The sequence below is a fragment of the Theobroma cacao genome, chromosome 3, assembly GCF_000208745.1.
Source record: "Theobroma cacao cultivar B97-61/B2 chromosome 3, Criollo_cocoa_genome_V2, whole genome shotgun sequence".
In the NCBI taxonomy this organism is placed as follows: Eukaryota; Viridiplantae; Streptophyta; class Magnoliopsida; order Malvales; family Malvaceae; genus Theobroma; species Theobroma cacao.
In genome coordinates, this window is record NC_030852.1 from 28,337,577 (window position 1) to 28,357,487 (window position 19,911).

The 19,911-nt window shown below is 34.8% G+C and overlaps 1 protein-coding gene and 1 long non-coding RNA gene across 2 annotated transcripts; both read right to left on the reverse strand.

The window, feature by feature from the left end:
* On the reverse strand, window positions 3,212-5,352 carry LOC18605498. The gene is made up of 2 exons (XR_001927140.1): window positions 4,962-5,352; window positions 3,212-3,476 (listed from the first exon to the last, which is right to left on the reverse strand). It is a non-coding gene; the product is annotated as an uncharacterized LOC18605498 (long non-coding RNA).
* Window positions 10,224-12,914, reverse strand: LOC18605499 (BAG family molecular chaperone regulator 1). The gene is made up of 4 exons (XM_007038529.2): window positions 11,921-12,914; window positions 11,527-11,783; window positions 11,245-11,391; window positions 10,224-11,098 (listed from the first exon to the last, which is right to left on the reverse strand). The coding sequence occupies exons 1-4, from the start codon at window positions 12,153-12,155 to the stop codon at window positions 10,673-10,675; spliced, it is 1,065 nt and encodes a 354-aa protein (XP_007038591.1). The 5' UTR covers window positions 12,156-12,914; the 3' UTR covers window positions 10,224-10,672.

Below are 19,911 nucleotides of genomic sequence, written 5' to 3' on the forward strand. Positions count from 1 at the left end.
GTCAATAGATCCCAAGATAATGATGGAATTATTTCATAAAATTAAAACTCACGTCAAGAGACAGTAATGGGTTTAGGACAGGTAGTGAAGCAGGATATTCATAATCTACACCTTAATTGGTGGCTTTACAGTAGTGCAAAAGTGAACTAAATGGACCGGAGTATCTGCTGGGATGGGAGGTAGCTATGCCACGTGCAGAACCTAAAATGGGAGATTTTCTTCCTACATATATAAATATACCAGCAATGCTTATGCCGCAATTCATTTGTTAATAATTGCTACTTAAAAAAAAAAAAGAATTGTTAATGATTGCTTGACAAAGCATAACTCTATCTCTGCCATATTGTACGATATGCTAGTAATTTTTTGAAATAGCAAGTACTCCCAACATTCTAAAACAAGTTGGGTGATGAGTCCCAGCAGCATAGCTGTATGCACATGCCTTTACAGGCAGGTGTACCCTTAGCACCTTGTCACTTAATTAATAATTCCAGAGATCCTCTGCCAGAAATGATTTTTAGAGAATCTGTTGTACAACTAATTTCTGTTACTCTCTAAATAAGAAACTAGCCCCTGCTTCTCCCCACTTTTCTTCACCTCTTATTTTACAAAAATATTATATATATAATTTCTAGTTTATCTTTTCTTGGTACATATCAAATTGTAAGTTTAAGTTTTATTTGATCTTTAAAGGCAACGGGTCATCCGTTACATATCTCATTGTCAAAGAGACTATGATATATTATTATTACTACTAAAAGATACAGCCTTTCACGATTTTTTTTTTTTTAAAAAGTATTTAAAGACAGATTAAATAAAAGTCCACCATGTTTAATTTAATTTACGTTTATTTCATTAGCATGCTTAAATAGTCCGAGGTATCTAATAATAATGGCACTGATTAATTTTCAAGTTTCTATATATAGTCACCACCAAACATAAACAAGCATGATTCTAAGTCCACATGTGACAATTAAGCAAAATGATTGAAGAAAAACCTTACGCTTTATGAAATAATGTAAATAAAAATGTATAAAATAAACATAGCCTGTTCAGGCGCTTATCTCACAGCTGACGCTAATAGTTACATGCCCTTCAATAAGGCAAATTGTATTTTGCAAAAGTCTTCCCTTTTAGCAAACTAAATTATACCATCAACATGTTCTTCTTTTTTTCGAAAATAAATACAATATTAGCCGTCAACATGCTTTATGCAATATATAAATTAAATATCCAATTCAGTTTCTGTATGTATCCAAAAAAATTATAATTTATATAAGTTCTTTTATATATATATATAAAGAGGGAGAAGAAAATTAAATAAAAAGATTATGAGGTCATTGAACAAAATTCAAAGCACTTGGGAAGTGAGACGCGGCCTTTCGAAACCGTCAAAAGATAATGAAGAGAGTTTAATTGAGTTGGAGAGATAGTAGAGGAAGCCAACTTAGCCAGACGGAAAAGAGCTGATCAACTGATTTATATAAAAGGTTTCAGTCGGGGACCGCTATCATCGGTGGAATTTTTTTGCTTTTGCTCAGCTGTTTGTATGGTACTTCGGTGGCTAAATCATTGCTTTTGCTTGTTTACATTGAAACCGAAGAGAATAAAAAAAAAAATTAAAACCCAACATGAATATTGATTATACCTAAAGAAATATTCTGCAATTTGCTTTATTTAAAGGTAATCTGGCAGAAGGGTACGATGGGTTTGGACGTATTTCATTCACTTTCATAATGAAAAACATCAATCAGTTTGAGTGCAGAAGGACAAAAGACAATCCGTAAAGCATTTATTGATATTTGAAGAATATGAAGAAAGGAACAAAAAGATAAAAGATTGATTGAAGATTAAGGTAGTTGAACTCAGGGGAAGCTTAATCGTGCAAATTTTCCACTGACGTTTTATGCTGACAAGCTGTTCCAGCTTGTTCTGTTTATCACTGTTTAGCTGCCTGAATCTCTAGGTTAATAAACCATGAAACAATTAATGTGTTTTTAGTGGCCTAATTGATTTGATTATAATCTGTTTATCGAGCATATGATGTCAACGAAAACTTATCAATTAGCCTCGTCACAGGCATATATGAAAAACAAAAATCAGCATTGAATATCAAATACTAGTATAGGAGAATAAAAACAGAGCAGGATGGAAAACTTATCTAATTATTAGAGTTGCAAGGGGTAATCCAAAATGCAGCAAAATACGCATGTAGCAGGTTGTGAGTACATCGTTTTCAAGCCGCCGTACCAATCCAATCCATCTCAATAATTAACATCATAATTCCCGAGATAAGATCATCCTCATCAATGAATAAGCAAGCCTTTTGAACAGACAGGGATGAACATATAAACAATGTTCAGAGTAATTCTTGGACAAACATGATTATCCCAAAAAAAAAAAATAAATGAAGTAACAAGAAAAAGTAGGTATACATTTTGAAAACAACCTTAAAAACTGATGAGAGCAATCATATATAGCATTTCCTACAACATCTTGAATGGGAGCATAGGGGCTATTAGGTTACAGAGTCCTTAATGATAACTGGTAAGAGCCAGATTAAGGAAGGCAAGGGACACTTGACTTGGATGGAAGTCAAAGGAAATCTTTTAACTGAAATGAAAAGACGCAAATTCAAGTTGTTCATGAAAGGGCACAATAAAGCTTAAAATTATATACTAGGACATAACATTTCTAAGAGTCAAGCCAATTATAATTTAGATTAGATCAGTACTATATGTTGCAGAATAAATTTTATATTCCTGAGAAAAAAAATAATACAAGTGTTGGGATTTTGGATAAACAATTTGTTCCATAGTCAAGACAGATGCAACAATGGATGAGGCCGGAATAGCATCATTGATTCGTCGTGATGTTCTTTCATTGAACAATGCATTTATGCATATTGTAGGATAAAATATCCCTCACAAGAATTGGAATCAAGTCATAACTCAACTCTGATGCATGTGGCAATCCCTTCTTGTGTGGGATTAATTCCTCCTGAGACTTGTCTTTGTAGAGTTAAATTTGAGATGTATGGCCCATTAATTACCATGATTACGGCGTAAATTTTGTGTCAATGACATAGATTGATAATATCAAGCTTAGGATCTGTCGTTGCATCATGCCACCGGAAGGGAATCCCCAATCAGGTAGGCTTTATCCAAACTAAATTAATCAAGAGATATTCAAGGGACCACACATCAACATGGGAATTGAAAGTGACCGTTGCATGCTTATCACTGTTACTACTTTTTTTACAAAGTACTTTTGTTTTTGGGGAGCACAGGAGCTAGAGACTGGAAAATGGTAGAAGATTGTGGTTTAAGGCTCAATTCACGGGGTTTCTCCCTTAGTGAAAGTCACTGTCCATTTACTGTACAGATCACATGCTTCGAGTAAACAACCACATGCCTCGCTGCTAATTTTGGCGTTTGGGCCACCTCCACCATTGTCACTCTCATCCTTCCTGTCAACTTTAGTTATTGAAGAATAATCAGTAAAATCAGGTTATTTCCCCCATCAAAAAGATGAAAAAAAAAAAAGAAATAAATCAGGCGATCCCTAAATTTATGGCAATCCAAATTTTCTTTTATCGTTTCTTGCTACTCATGGTAAATTACAATCTTATAGTGCATTGATTCTATCAACTTTAATTGGACCACCAAGATTAACAACTGATTTTCCTCCCAAAAAAAAATTCCTCATAAACTCTATGAGCTATGTCGTAATTAGTAGTTGTACATTGACATGGTTTATGTTTGTACATAAGCTAATAACTATGTACCATGCAAATGGTACAGGTATCTATAATTTTAGTCACAAAAAAATTCTTTCATCATCGATCATGATTAGAGAAAAAAGGAACACTGAAATTTATCATGTTAATGGGCCATTGTCGAAAGCACCTTAGATAGTGTAGTATTCTCAAGTGGAGCCAAAATTTGAGTGGGTCAATGTCAAAGGTTTTGGTGGACTCTGACCAGAAGACCAAAGCAGAGAGCGAGAGACAGTGGCGCCCTCTCAGGGAGACAAGACACTCACCGGAAGAAAGCTGTACGGTTGGGAGACCGAACCCTGGTTCGGATAATTGTTGGTTAAGAAGGTTTCCCTAGAAAGTATATAAACGGTTGAAAGAGTACATGGTGGCTATTTTGGTTGCTTGAATGGCCGCAATTCCGTGTCAACTTTGGGCCTCTTGGCGTCAATGAAAAGGCAAAATTAAAGCCGTGTACATCTCCCTCACGACTACAGCGACTACTAAGCGTTAGATTCTTGGAACCTACATCCATGCATGTCATTGGCCTACCAAGGAAAAAAAATTTCAGATTCTTGATCCATCTAGGGGAACAGATTCTTTATTTTCTAAATGATCTGTTTGAGGGAACAGATTCTTTATCTTCAAGTCAAAAAAATGCTTTGTCATGTAACGGTAGCAAGCCCCATGCATGGAACTTAACTCCTGTAATTTATTCGAGTTAAGTTGATATTTCTTCTAGGGATCGCAAATCATGGGAAAGTTGAGATAGAGCTGTTAGGGTGGATTAATTAGATCATCAATCAAATCCTGAACCTAGTCTAAGTTTCCTTGTTCAATGCACTTCATAGCTCTACGCCTTATCTTCTAGGGTTATAAAATAATAATTTGATAAATTAAACTAAGATTAACGAAATAGACAAAAAAGATAATAAAGAATAATATTATCATATATCCAAAAAAAATTAAAAACGAATAGTAAACGTCGGGCCCTTGTTTCTAGCTGAAAGTGGGCGGCATGGCGCATGCATGTGCCCAACGAAGAGGCCATGCAAATTGCAATATGCCAATTTCCATGTGAGGATAAGTAAGATAACACCACCAAAAAAACCAAATTAGTATAAAATCAAAAAGTTTGTACACGTGCGCCAGCGGGTCAGCAAAGTACATTGAACAGCATGACAGCAAAGAAGGAAAGAATTACCTGAGTTGAAGAACGGATGCTTATTCTGCATGAACGATCGAGAACGATATCTAACTTTGAACTTTGAACTTTGAAATAACAATAGTAGTAGTAGTAATAGCAATTCTTATCTTTTTCTTTTTCTTTTTCTTCTTTGTTCAAAGTAGAGATTAAGAATCGTCAAAAGGACAAACCCATGATCTTTGAATATTTTGTGATGAAAAAAGTTGGGGGCGCTGGCCGAGTTTGCTGAGTCACACCCACCCACTTTTCCTCTCGGAACGTTCGAATATATCACGCGCCGACGTCTTTAATTAATCTGTTCAAAGCTCCTTTGTGGTAATGACTGTATTGCCGAAAGTACCACAGTTCACATTTCTTTTTGTTTACTACATATCCTCTCAGGCTCACCATTGCTAAGAGATATGATAGGATTAATAAACTCACGTTTTGATAATGTGGGACATAAGATTTTTTTGTTTTTTTCAGATGTCTACCCCACGGGTACCTAGGGATCAGAGATTTTTGTTTTATATGCTTACCGTTTGGGAAAATTATGATCTTAATTTGTTAAACATATATAGGTCTGAAAATACTTAGTAGTCTTGACTTGATTCAATGATTGTTATATTTAGTTAAAAACGTATTAGTATAGTTCTATATGCACCCTAAGTGTTGAGACTTGAGAATGCTTCGATAGATATCGCTATCCATGAAATTAGCATTTAAGTTGTGCCCATTGTTTATTCGGTTGCTTGGTTCGTATAAAGATCATCGATAAAGTATTTTTTGGACGGCATAAGATCCACAGATTCGGATAAAGAAAGAAGGAAAAGAAAAATCTAACACGATTGATCAGCTAGCAATATTGTAATTTGCATATTACATGGATCAGGTGACATTATCTGAACACTATTGGAAAGGATAAGTACAGATAAATCCCTCATGTACATTGCTTCTAGGAAAAGAAGCACTTTAAGACTTTGATTTTTCCCATAATAGTAGAGAATATTGTCGTTTTCAAAGAATGGACCACCGCCAAAAGAAATGAAAAAGAGAAGGAATATGTATAGATAATGGAATATTACGGGGATAATGGCAACAGCTGAGATGGTGGCGCCCTCCCGTGGAGACAAGCGGCAAATGAAAGCGAACCCTTAGGCTCGGATTGTGACGAACCAAAGGCAAAGGCAGTTTTTGGCACCCCGGCCGGAATCTTTGGCTCCATCGTCTAGCATTTGTGAGACAGCTTTGGTAGGCAAAGGTGCCATGATTCCGTGTCAACTTGGAACTCCCTTAAAGTAGGGAACTATACTCCAAAGCTAGTAAAAAACAGAGGAAAAATTAAAGTATACTATTTTGATTACATGATCATCAACAACGATTCAACTGCCATCTGGTGGAAAGTAAAGAAAAATACAATGTGCACAGCATTTTCAAAGTGTACCCATATTGACTCCTTTTCTCTTTTTTAGAATTTAAATTGTTAGGTTCAATCAAGAGTGCTCATGATCAGTAAGTTGTCCAATTTATGGTTTGAGATAAGATTGAAATGCTAAATTATCTTCTGATCAGTGGTGCAAGTATACTTAGCTTCAAGCTAAGGTCATCACTAAGCTTTCGTTGATCTCAATGCTAAAAGATTTCCAAAATCACAGTTTATGAATGTTGTTCCTCTTATCTTTTCTACCCAAAAAATCAAGTTATGAGTTAATAGTATTAGTATTGTTATTTGAATTATAAGGGAGAGTGCAAAGCTCAACGTCATTCTTAGCCAAGTATAACATCAGTGCATCACTCATAGCCACGATTGCAATCTTCAAGGAAATTACGGAAAGTGTGTGCAACTTTCACAATGAAGATCCAATAATCTTCAAAAGAATAGAAAAAAGTATGGGTGAAAAAGCTCATTCTCTTTGAAATGAGGGCAAGCCCTCCGTCACTTACAGTTCATTTTTTTCTTGCACCAAATCAAGTTCATTAAAACTTTCTTTTCAAGTATTAATCAATGCTGTGGATCCATGGCGGAAGTTTTGCTTTTGACATGGACGGTAGTTAAAGTTGTTCATAATCATTAAATAAGTTGATAAAGATAAGCAAATCTGAGTGAAAAATTCACTTTAATATTAGTCTTAAAGCTCAGTTGGGCCAAAGCTCACTAGATAAAGTTTCGTAGTTTATTAGATACTTAGTGGGCCTTTGTAGCAACTAATCAGAAGCCATTTGTGCAAAAATCCACTACCCTTATCAATTGCATCATCCTCGCAGTTTTTCCTTTTTTTCTATTTCTTTTTAACTTTGGGTTTCATTTTTATATTGATTTAAGGATAAATATGAATCAGCATCCCATGTTTATGTATCTACAAGAAAAGGAGATTAGGATCAAACTAAGAACAAACAGAGGGGGCTGAAAAAAGGGCCCAAGTCCATGCACAAAGAAAAAAAGAATTACGGGCCTGAATGAAATTGAACCATCAACGAGTTCAACGAACGAGCATCTTTGTTAATCCTGAGTAGGGCCTTCGCCCATCTCTGCTTACTAGATCCAGCCCATTTCTGCTTAATCGCTGCTCAAACTACAATCCTGGACTCTATCTCCATGTTCCTTCTCATTGTTTGGTACTTCCAATGCTCTTTACTTCCACCAAATACAGGATTTGAAGCAGCGGTGATTGGGAAGTATACCGGTAGAAGTCTTTCCAACTGTCCACCCATCAAACAGAAATTGCTTGGTCTTGGCTGAGCCAAGTTATGATTTCAGAATCGGGAGTCCTGTAGGAGGGACACTTCACTCAGAATTGTCCGTTCTAATCAAAATGATGAGGCAGTAAATGTACTTAAAACTGGAGTCGGAAGCCAAGTTGAAGTTGTCATTTACTTGTGTCAAGTACGGTTATCTTCAATCTTGCCTATTCCATGCAGTGTCGCACAAATTCTACTTTCTTCTTCCCATGAATGAAGCAGCAGGTACTTTGCAAAGACAAAATAACTACTTTCATTGTCTTTCAAGCACCTGTTCGGTGCATATTGGTTCAAGAACATGACGATAAACCGTCACTATACATTAAAATTTAAGGTATTTGATACCATATATAGGGGTAAAGTAAAATTGAACATTCAAACGCGAACCATGCCAATAAATCGCCACCTAACAAGGTGGGCGAACAATTAGGCCAAGCTTCCAAACTTTTAATACCTTGTCTGATTCATATCAAATACGATTTTTACTAATTTTTTAAATAATTGAGGATATTTTTGTTACATGTTACAAATTAGAACAATCCTATTTCTGCCAATTTCAAATCTTTGTTTTTCACCTCCTCAAAACGGGAGAATATAATTAATTTCATTACATAATTTATATATATATAAAGTCCACCTAATCCTAACCCTAAACATGAAAGAAAACAAAAATCATTTTGCCATGGAGCATCAGTAGTGATTAAGCGGTTATTGTCCTTCACATATTTCAAGACATGTATCAGTGACCAAACTAGCAAACTGACTTTGCCCGACCATTAATTGTTCCTCCCTTGCTTGGTTGACAAGTTTCAATCACAAAAACCTGCCATGAATGTAGCTGCTTTTGTTGACACACATTCAAGTTTCCCCAGCAAAATTAGGTGGTACCAGCTAGATCCAAGGCCACACCGCTCTCACTAGTGAGGAATTGTATTTGTGTTGATAATGGCTTTTACTAGATTTTACTCCCAATTTCACAATATTCTTCTTGAACTTGTGTGTGTGTGTGTGTGTTTTTCTTCTTTCTTTTGGTAATCGCTTTAATTTTACATATTCAAGTACTGATTACAGACACGTATATTATGCGCTTTGCTTTGCCCACTTTATGCATTGTTTTGCATTAGTATATATTTTTGGCTTTGCCTCAGGATAAAGACATTAGAACCATATGATTTTGTAGCTAATCATATTTTTAGCTGAAAGATCATACTGCGAAAAGATAGCTCATCTGACCAATATTTTGGTACACAACATCATCAAGATTCGTAATTACTAGTATTAGTTAATTAGGCACGTTTTCTCATTGATGCCTTTCCCGCGAGCTCACCGACGGTCTAGCAGCCTTCCCCTGCGGGCAGCAGCTTTTGTTCTTAATTTATAGATACCGTCCAATTTAGTAAGGAGTGATTTAGACCTTTGTTAATTAATTCCATAATATTTTATCACCACCTTAACAAAAGTTGTATCTCTCGAATCCTGTTGGGGCATGGCTCCAACCTCCAAAGATCATTATAGTAAAATCGATGAAGCATGTATTCTTTGATGCCTCCCTCATGCTTTTATCAGGGTAAAGCTATACAATAAAGCGTTGATAGGATAATATTGACTCTAGAAATGCACATTTCTCGAGCAATTATTGATGTTCTGTTACTAACCTTTCATGTTTAATACTATCTTTTATTCTTTATTCGAACTTTCTATCATCATTTCCATTGGATGGTAGATCACCACTCTCTCTCTCTCTCTCTCTATTTATTTATTTATTAGTTTTCATAAATTTGGACCCTCTGATGCTAAGCAAAATTGAGGGAGGGCAGTTTTCTTTTTGCCGTTCTTCCCATGGAAAGATATGTTCACGTCTATCAAGCGCAAATGAGTTGCCAGAAAGCAACTTCTGCTGGGACTTCCTGCTGGCAGTTTTGTCATTCTGAATTATTATGTTAATGACGGGCGGGACCTTTTTCTCCAAAAATATCTCAAACTATTACTATATCGCTTCACACATATAGATACGTTTGGACTGAAACCATCCGGGGGTCATTTTTAAGAACGCCTACTTTAACCAACACCTTTTTTGTTCTCCTTCTTACCCAATTTCTAGCCCTTTCCTAATAAAGTTCAAACGGTATTAATCATAAAATGTATTACGATCAGAAAAGGCAATGAAACTCAGGGTTCTTGTTCTTTACTCCATCTCAACGTGGCCCTGTTTGTGAGTCTTTATATTGCGTAGGTCATAGGTATGATAGGCTAAAATCCTAAATAAGGCAGGTTTTCTGGAATTGGAATCAGTGATCATCATATCTTAACACACATTTTCCTTTTAAATGGTTTAAGTAATCCACCGTAGTCATCATTTCCTTTGCACTTTTTATCAGGCTTGGCTTCCTATCAGTGGAGGGGTTAGTTATCCGGTTACCAAAAGTCCATTCCATTTAACACCGCCCTTTTTGTCAGTATGTAGTAGTCCCCAGAGTAAGCAAGGTATAAAAGATTAAATAGTGTTTTCAACCAACCACTATTCTCTTTTAGACTCGCAAGTGAACAATCAATTTAAATTGACCTGGCTTTCCCATTTGGTCCAGAAATGGACGTGAAATTCAGATTACACATTTAGGCAGCCAAAGTACACCTCCCCTATCTGCTGGAGTTCATAAACCTAGCATCTCAATTAACAAGTCTACAAATATTTAAGTGTTTGTCACCATCACAAGCAGGACAGTACAATACAAATTGGAAAATGAATTCAAGGAAAATAAAAATAGGGGTAGAGAGTAACAGTTTTTCAGTTATAATCACCATAGTAATTTAATAATCACTATGGTCGAAGCCCCATTTATTTTCTAGTGAACTGAATGACAGCTTAAAAAAGGGTGGTGCCCAAGAAACTCTAAGTACAGAAAGAATGGAAGAAGAGATAACAAACCCAACTGGAAGACAAACCCAAAGCACATCCACACACACAAAAAAACAGAGACGTGGCATACTGCTTAGTCGAAGAATTCCCAAGGGAACTTTGGCGGGACTGAATTATTGGATGTTGATGATGTGGATGTGGCTGTAGAAGTAGATGTTGAGGGGAGCGGCAACAATGAAGGAGAAGAATCAAATGTCTCCCATTTCGTGGTTACAACGACCGCCCCCGATGCTGAATGCTTTGATTGCCGTTGTTGCTGCTGGTATTGTTGATGAACTGGCAAATGGGCGACGGAGTTCCTAGATTGCTGCTCCTGGTTTGGTGCTACTCTTTGCCCGTTAAAATGCCTAGATTGCTGCTCTTGGATTGGGGCTAGTTTTTGACCATTTGTATGCCTATGTTGGTTCTGCATTGGCATTTGACCTCCATTGCTGCTAGGCACAGCGTTTTTAACCTTCAACATATCCAATGTCTCAACATATTTTTGAACTCTTCTCACCTTTCATCAACAACGGCAAATAAATATGAGGCTCAAAATCCCGGCAAATAAAACTTACTCAAACCACAGCAAACATAAATTTATCTTTTTAATTTTGGATAATGAATGAATATAAGTTAATTGTAGCAAATTGGAATGTCGATTACCTGCATTTTTCTTTGCAATTTGACATCTCCATCAGCCATAATGCCATCTAATTTAAGCAACTGATTCATCAGCAGCTCAATCAAATTAAGCACATCTTTTTCCGCTACTTTCCCTCCTTTAGTAATTATTGATTCAAAGGCAGACACCTACGCAATATCCAACCATAAGAATTCAATCTTCATCGAACTAAGAAAAAAACGCTTCAACTCATAAATTCAAAGTAATTAAGACAAAAACTTACAAATTCAAAGCTCATAAATACAAAATTCAATACTATCTACCTGGCCAGCAAGCCTATCAACTTCCAAGCTGATTTCAGAGATAGATTTAGAAGCCTTCTCCATCTTAGCATTCTTTCTCATCTCCAATAACCTCTTTTCTTGACTAATTGGGTCTTCAACTAAAACAATTTTGGATTTGTCCTTCACACCTGCCATGTCAAGAAACGCATTGGAATCCCTCTCTTTGTCTTTGTATAACAGCTTTTGATCTTGATGGTGTAATCCTGTTGGCCCTGTCAACATCTTCTTCAACTCCCCTGCCACCTCAAAAACAACCCAAAGTCAATAACTTAAATTAATTAATTCAATGGAGTTGAGAAAAAAAAAAGAAAAAAAAGGAAGAGTTTTGAATTTTTTTTTTTTCTTTTGTGGGGGTTGAAGGTGAGAAATTTACCGAATGTAGCTTGAGAATTGATGCTGATTTCGTGGTAGATGGACCCGTACTTGACCCTAACTCTAATATTCGGTGGTGGGATGGTGCTTCGATCGGAATCCGGGCTTCGTTTTTGTACCAACATGCCTCCGGGTCTAAGCTCCCAATCATGAGCAGCCGGTTCACCTCCACCTCCACCTCCACCGCCATTGGTCACCGGTGACAGCCCTGTCGCTTTAGTCTTCATTCTCATCATCTTTTTTTCTTTTTTACTAGTAAAATATTTTTGGTACGGTGACTAAAACAAAAAAAAAAAAAAAAAAGGGAAGGGGGTGAGTTTTTAGATCTCTAGAAAGAGTAGAAGTGGGCGATCTGTATCAGAGATCATGGAGAGGCATTGTTCAGACAAAGGTAGTTAAGAGGATGTTTTTACGAGAGACTCTCAGACTCTGACCCCAGCATTACACGAGTCCAATTGCTATAGCCACGCGTATTTACAAAGACACAAACTCACCAAAAAATAAAATCAAATAAAAAAGAAAAAGAAGAAAAAGCTTACAAGGCAAACCAAAGCAAGACACGAAAAGAAACTGAAACTCTTCGCCTTCTCCCTTTTCTCTTTCTTTCAACAACCAATGGCGTCTTACCAAAGGCAAGAAAAAAAGAGAGAAAACAAGAAAAATCTTCGATTCTTGCCCTGCAAGAAAACCAACCAAACTCCCAGATCGCTGACCCAAAAAGAAGAAACCTCAGATCTCCCCAACAGAATGTAACCAAAATAGCTCGAAATTTACTAGGAAAAAGATATGCTGCTTTGAGAATCTGCGATTTTCCCCAAGGAAATTACGGAAAATTCAATGTCAAACAGGGAGAAACAAAATATAATCTACGAAATGAAAAATTTTTATTCAAAAGTATGAATCTATCTCTTTCTCTCTCTTCCTTGTAGTTCTGGAAAACTCGTGGAAGAAGAGAAAAAGAAGAAGGCAAAAAATGAAAATGAATAAAAAACGAGTGGACAGCTAACTGAGCTGCTGTTGTGACTTAAGAAACTATATATCAAGATTATATAAATTTTTATATTTTTTTTATATTCGATAAATATTGTATAAATGAAAATGAACCTTTTTTATTTTAATACGGGGAAAAAGAAAGGGAAACAAACAACGCCAACGGACGCCGCCAAACCGTGTAAGCCGTTAAAATTAAAAATTAAAACAAAAAAAAAATTTGAAAGGAAGGGAAACGGAAAACCTCTTTAGGTCTTTCACCAAACTCTGGGTCGGGGTGGGTAATGTTCCTCTACGGCACAGTTTAGTTAATAAAGTACGACCCTAAATGCTGGCAGTTGCACACCTATGCTGTCGAGGGGTATATTGGGGAGTTCGTCGTTATTCCAATCATTGACCTGATTACTATGACGGAATGGTTTGATAAATGGAGGAAAGGAGGTCAGACACGTGGCAGTTTGGAAGGAACGGACGAACGGCGAAAAAGATTAAAAAAGAACCGGTGATGGTTCACTGTCGGAAACCCGCCACACGCCTCCCCTTATTTTGGTAACTTTATACACGTGTGGCACTTTTCCTTGATTTACTATGAGTAATTTGTACTTACTGCTACTAATTAGGGATATTACAGATCTTTCAGGCCCTAATAAGCCATGCAAAGATTCATTGGCATTCCATACTTCAAAAATATCTCAACGGGTATTTTTTTTTGTTGTAATAATAATTGTTAAAGCAACTGTTTTGTAGTAATTTTTTTGTTTTCTCTTTTTGTTTATTTTGTAAAAAAAATAAAAACTACAAGGAAAAATATAAATAAATAACAAAATATTCAACTAAACGGAATCATAGTGTTTACTATCTCTCTATTTAAGATAATTAAGCTTGAATTTTTTATGATAATGTGCACCACAAAATTATTTTACTTTATAATTGGGAAATGGGAAAAGAAAAGGAAAAAGGGACTTGTGCTACCATAGCATTAGAAATGAAAATTTACCCAAAATAGAAAAGGCAGCCCNTATCTATATATATATATATTATATATATATATAATATATATATATATATATATATATATATATATTCAGTTTATGAATATATGATTTATAAAATAAAAGAAAATTAATTTTGAGTTTATGACAAATAATATATGATTTATAAAATAAAAGAAAACTAATTTTCATTACATAATTCAATATCATATCTAAAGAAAATTCTATGCTACATTAATTAGATGTCTAGCCAAATAATTAAAGATGCAAAAATTATATTTACATCAAAGACAATGAACATTTCGCCTTCAATGTTGTACTTTGTTATGATTGGCAGGATAACTATAAAACGTGCTAAAGGAATAGGGAAGAAATTGTGTTTATAATAATTAATTAAAAGGTAATAGTATATATTTAGTAGTGATAAAAAGGGGGATATCCCGTTTATGTAACGGGAATGATCAAGAGGGGCCGACCTATCAGCTGTGGAATCATAGGGAGAAGCATAAAGATAAAGGATGGTTGTAGTCACAGATACAACATTGGATTAAAATTCCGAAACTAATAATTCCATTCATGGGATGGCTGCTTAATTGACCAATCCCTGTCAATACATGCATGGCGGTGGTATGTAACAAACAATGCTTGTTCAAACACTCGTCTCCATTAATTAATTTATTGAATTTGTTCCTAGAACAAAAAATTAACTTACTACCAGCTCCTTTTGTCCCCTTCTCCCTTGCTTTAAGCTTCAACTCATGACTATATTATTTTTATATAATGATGATAGCACAAGGTACCTCATGTCATTTAGTAGGATGGAAGAGTATCAGAAGTATTTTTTTTTTTCTTCTTTTTTGTTTCAGTTTGAGCACAACAGAATAAAGCTCGACCTCATGGAAGTCTCCGTTATAGAATTAAGGGCATATATATTGCCTAAAAGGCGAAATAATAGAATTGTACCGTAAATTGTAAAGGAAAAAACAGAAAAGAGAAAAGAAGAAAGATTCAAAGTAGCTTTCATATCAGGGGGTTGCCTTGCCATTTGCTATCGGAATAGCAAAATTTCACCAAAACATTTGTCTTCCTCCTCGCACAGAAAAAATCTATTAACAAGCCTCTCACGGTTAAAAAATACCCAAAAAAATGTTGTAAAATTATTTTGTGTCACAAGGTGTGACGATCATATTATGCGAATATTCTAAGTACGGGATAGATGTGCGATGGATTAATAGTCGTTAGATGTTCCTGCGTCAAATCTGGGCCATTGATAACTCGGTGACCACAACTTTCTTGTCGAGTTATCAGTGGTTGAGATTTAACTCGGAAAGATCTAGTGGCTGTCAGTTCATAGCGCATCTGTCTTACACCTAAAACTGTCGCACTAGAGTTTCCCCCAATGATGGGTGCAATTTATCGGGTTTACCAAAAATCTAGGGTCCCCCTGCCCCTGCAAAATTTCTTTTACGCTTTTGATTTTTCTTTTGCCGCTTACTCTTTTCTTTCTTTCCTATGAGGTCAGGTCTGACTTTGTCGTCAGCCACCGACACTCCCCACACGTGTGAACGGACAAGAGTGGGAATGCACACGTGGCGCTTTCCAGGCCGTTCAGAAAGTCCTTCCCAAGTGGTAAAACTTGTGCGTATGGGAAAAATATTCTGGTGCATGCGTAGGTTGGATCGGGACGGTGCAACCCACTGTTCAAGACGCCGGTTGTTGTTGTTTTGTGTTCTATGGGTTTGTCCAAACTTGAAAGGATATTTATAATAATGGCAGTTTTCTAAGTGTTTGTTTCTTTTTTTGGGATAATTAAAAATAAAATGATATTATCATTAAAGTTTTGATAAAAAAATGTTAGAAATTTAATTTAAGTAATAATGGGGTATTGGGGCATGTTTGATTGGGGACAGGATACCGACCCAAGGGTATTTAAAAATAGGGTCATGGGAAGGGAGAATGCTTTTGTTCCCAATGGTTTCCTAATATTTCTGTGGGACTTTGGCCTATGTAGCACGTGATAACGTAACAGTACCCCATTGTATATTTACTTATAGGTAATTGTCTAATTTCTAATAATGCATTCAAAAATGAAAAGAAATCTTTCCAAATATATGTTTTACTACTTAGTTATAGCAAAGCATAATCTAATGCTTTATTGCCATTGTATTACCTTTTAGTCTGGACCTCTCGTTGTAACAAATATTGATATTGTTACAATTAACTTAAAATTTAATTAAAAATGAGAAAAAAATTAATTACACTATTTATTCTCATGTCGCATCTTTATTTACATTCATTGTTCATTCTGTCTTTTGTGCACTTAGTATTTTAGACGACGTAGAGGTGTCTGAATTAATGAATCTTCTTGTCTTCCTAATTGTTATGACAAAACAGTTTAACTTCACCTTTCGATATGTATCTAAACCACCATTAACCATCATTATCAAGTCATTAATCTCAAAATTTTTAAGTCTTAATCAACCCCATGCCCATAGAATTATTACCATATTTTGCTTCTTCACACTACATTTCTGAACAAAAACAATCCAATTCAACTCAATTATAATTACCCTTGTTAACATGACTTAAGACGTAAAATTGAATTTCCTTTTTTCCTTTTAAGACTTCTTTGATATTCACGAAAAAGAAAAAAGAAAGTTTCTACGTTAATGTGGTTTTGTTGTTTTGAGATATGAGGTGAGTGATCGAGTTTAAAAGAAAAAACAAAGGAAGAAGAATGAGAGATCATGTTTGAAAGAAGAAAAGCAAAGGAAGAGGTAGAGGTGATGGGCGAGAGAGAAATAAATTTGAGTTTATTTTTTATGTAATTAAAATTTAAGGAAATTATCATTATTTATTATCAAGTTTTTTTATTTTTTTTATATAATGAAATGGTCCTTTATGATGACTTGAGTGTATAGAAGCTATAAATTACCAATGTATCAAATATAAATTTTTGTTTCCAGTCAATAATAAAATTTGAAATTCATGGTTGATAAAGAAATCTAAAAGGTAAAGAGGTATGGTAAAATATCAATAAGAAATTAATTCAATAAATTACATTCTTTCGTTCCAATAATAAAAGATTTTAAATTCTAATATCAATAGTATCTGGTTGATGCTATATAGAAGGAAGGAAGGCAATGTCTACAATAAAATGAGTGAAAAAAACAGTACATTTATGTTGTTATCTTGAGATCGAAATAACCTATTTGTTGCCGGATATAATTTATTAAAAAAGAAAGGGTAAGGTAAGGCAGTGCAATCCCTTTGGTGGGTAGAGGATTTGTTGGGAGGTATCCTGTTGAGGTGACATTTGGTATTTACCTTTGAACATACATCTGGTCGCAATGGCTGGCTGGTTGCCGTCTCTTTGTATGATCATCATCATCAACAGTTTTTATAAGAGCATCAGCGCATCACAGCCGTTCAATCTTGTCAATGGCCCCCCACACAGGCTTCCAAAAAGCAAGCTATTGTGATCCCGCAGTGGGCATGGCATGTCTTGTAATCCGACATTGCAATCATTTAATATTTTTTTCCCTTTATTTATTTTTTTAAATTTGGGATTTGGGTTTCCTCACGGAACTCTCTTATATTAAAAGAAAGGGTCGGAGACATATATAAATATAAATATAAATATGTATGTATATATATTTATTTACATGTCCATTAAGCAATATTAGACATAATGCTTTTCAGTATTACTTTTAAGGGAAAAGCAATTTTCAGATGTTTTATCGTAATTTTGCATTACTTTTATTAGATATGGATTACGATGGATTACTCGATTTCATGTTATTTCCAAGCAAGCGCCAAAGAATAAATATATCGGGGGGTGGTAGAAGGTCTCTTTATAATATCTTATTTTTAATTAATTTTGAAAATGAAAATCTAACCACTAATCAAATGATAAAGAAAGTAGGAAAATTCAAAGACAATTATCAAGAAAACTACTTGGATGCTACATATATACAATGGATCGGTATCTGCACCAATGTGACTTAACAAACATTGACAATATTCAGTCAATCATCATCATCATCATAATAATAATAATTAATTAATTATTATTATCATTATTATTATAGTACTTATTATAATAGTATATTGCACATATCTTTATTTGTGATACCACAAGATTTTTAATACCATATATACTCTACTTCAGCTATTTACATTTTGTTGGGAGAGTTGAGTGGAGAGCAAGCTTTTATTTTTCATTTCTAAGGGGAAAAAAAGGTAAACTAGTAATAATATAATTTTTTTTGGGCTTCTTTTGAGAACTTTTTGGGTTTAATTATGGTTGAATTGTACAATAATAAAAAGGTGGCTGAAATGGGAACGTACATAAGCTTTTAAGGGAAATTAACGTTGGTTGGGACCTAAAATAACTTGAGAATCATGAATAAAATAGTAAAAACCAAGCAGTAGCATACATATATGTGTACTGTTAGGAGAAGGAAAATCAGTGATAATGTCAAATGATATGTCACGGCATAGAGAAGGCCATTGAAAAAGATGGGACGCTAGGCCATGCTTTTACAAAGAGAAAGAGGCAAGGAAGCAGGAAGGGAGGGGTACCATGGCTCACAAGCAACACACGCTGTTCACTATTTAGTGACAAACCAGCAGCACACATTATTTGTCTTTCAAGTCAACCAAAAAAAAAAAGGAGGAGAAGAAAACAATCAATCTCATCTGATCTGATGCATGCGGTCCATTTTATCTGCAATTTGACATAATTTCTGCTTGATTTTGACGTTGCCCAACTTGCATGTCATCAAACTATATACTGCTGCTCCTCCCATCTTCTAATTGATAACAGCTCATAAATTATATATATGTATATATAATATATTACTATATTATATATATGAAATTAAANAATAACTGCATGTATAAAGATATATATATATATATATATATATATATATATATATATATATAAAAGTTAATGATAATCATGGAAGGCATAACATATGACATCCACGGTGGAATATATACTATTTAACAAGATTATCAAATTAATATATATTTTTTGGAAGAAATAAATTAGTATATTTAGTTAAATAAACATCATCATAAAAATGTACAAATCCATATGTGAATCGATGTTGAATATGATTAACACTTAGTTAATCATAATTAAATCTACACTGAGTTGGGTTATTTGAGATGAATACAATTGGATTTAAATAGGTATGTTGACATTAATTATTATATTAATATAACCTTGCTCAATGTCTTTTCTTTTCTTTTTTTTTTTTAAACAAAAGCATATTGCCATGTCTGCAAGTGTAAGGGCAGGGCAGACTTAGTTTTCATTTTCTATGTATATATATATTGGGCAAAAAGTGTGGAGGTGCAAGGCTAAGATGAAGGTAATGATGGTGGTAAAATATGGTGCTTGGGATGAAACTATAATTGGGTTTGCTCTCTTCTTCTAAAGGGTTTGTCCATTGAAGGCCTATCATTGCTTTTGCTCCTCGCCTTATGCATATAGATTGCCTCATTTAATTATTGTTCTGACTAACCAAACAAGCCACGTGGCTTACAGCTCATCATCATTTGACAATTCTTTCTCGCTAATCAACGGTGGGATCCTTAAGTCCCTACCTTTATCTCTATCAAGTTAATATATCCCTGCCGTTGACTCTGCAAAGTTCCTTATGTATATGTTTCTATGGGAGTCTTGAGGTTTCCATGTGTCTAATAATTCTACTACCTCATTACTCTTTTCTTTTTCGCATAAAAGACTTAAGGTATGATTAAGAAGAAGATTTTGTCTGTTAATCAATGACTTTGTAAAGTTTGTTATTACGACGCTGCAAATAAAAGCTATGAAAATCCATTGGTCTTTCAAAAAGTGGATTTGCTTTATGGAGTTCTTGAGGTACGAAGCAAATGTGAGTATGTAAGTTGGAAATCATTAGCAATCAATCAATTGTCTGCAGAGTCATGACCTAGTTTGGAATAAATATATATATATATATAATCAATTATCAGC

Bases quoted from the DNA above. Each gene is read 5' to 3' on its own strand.
- LOC18605499 (XM_007038529.2), bottom strand. From the start codon at position 12,155: ATGATGAGAATGAAGACTAAAGCGACAGGGCTGTCACCGGTGACCAAT. The intron at 11,392-11,526 runs GTAGATAGTATT...GATATTGCGTAG, and splicing joins TTGATAGGCTTGCTGGCCAG to GTGTCTGCCTTTGAATCAAT. The intron at 11,099-11,244 runs GTAATCGACATT...TGTTGATGAAAG, and splicing joins AATTGCAAAGAAAAATGCAG to GTGAGAAGAGTTCAAAAATA.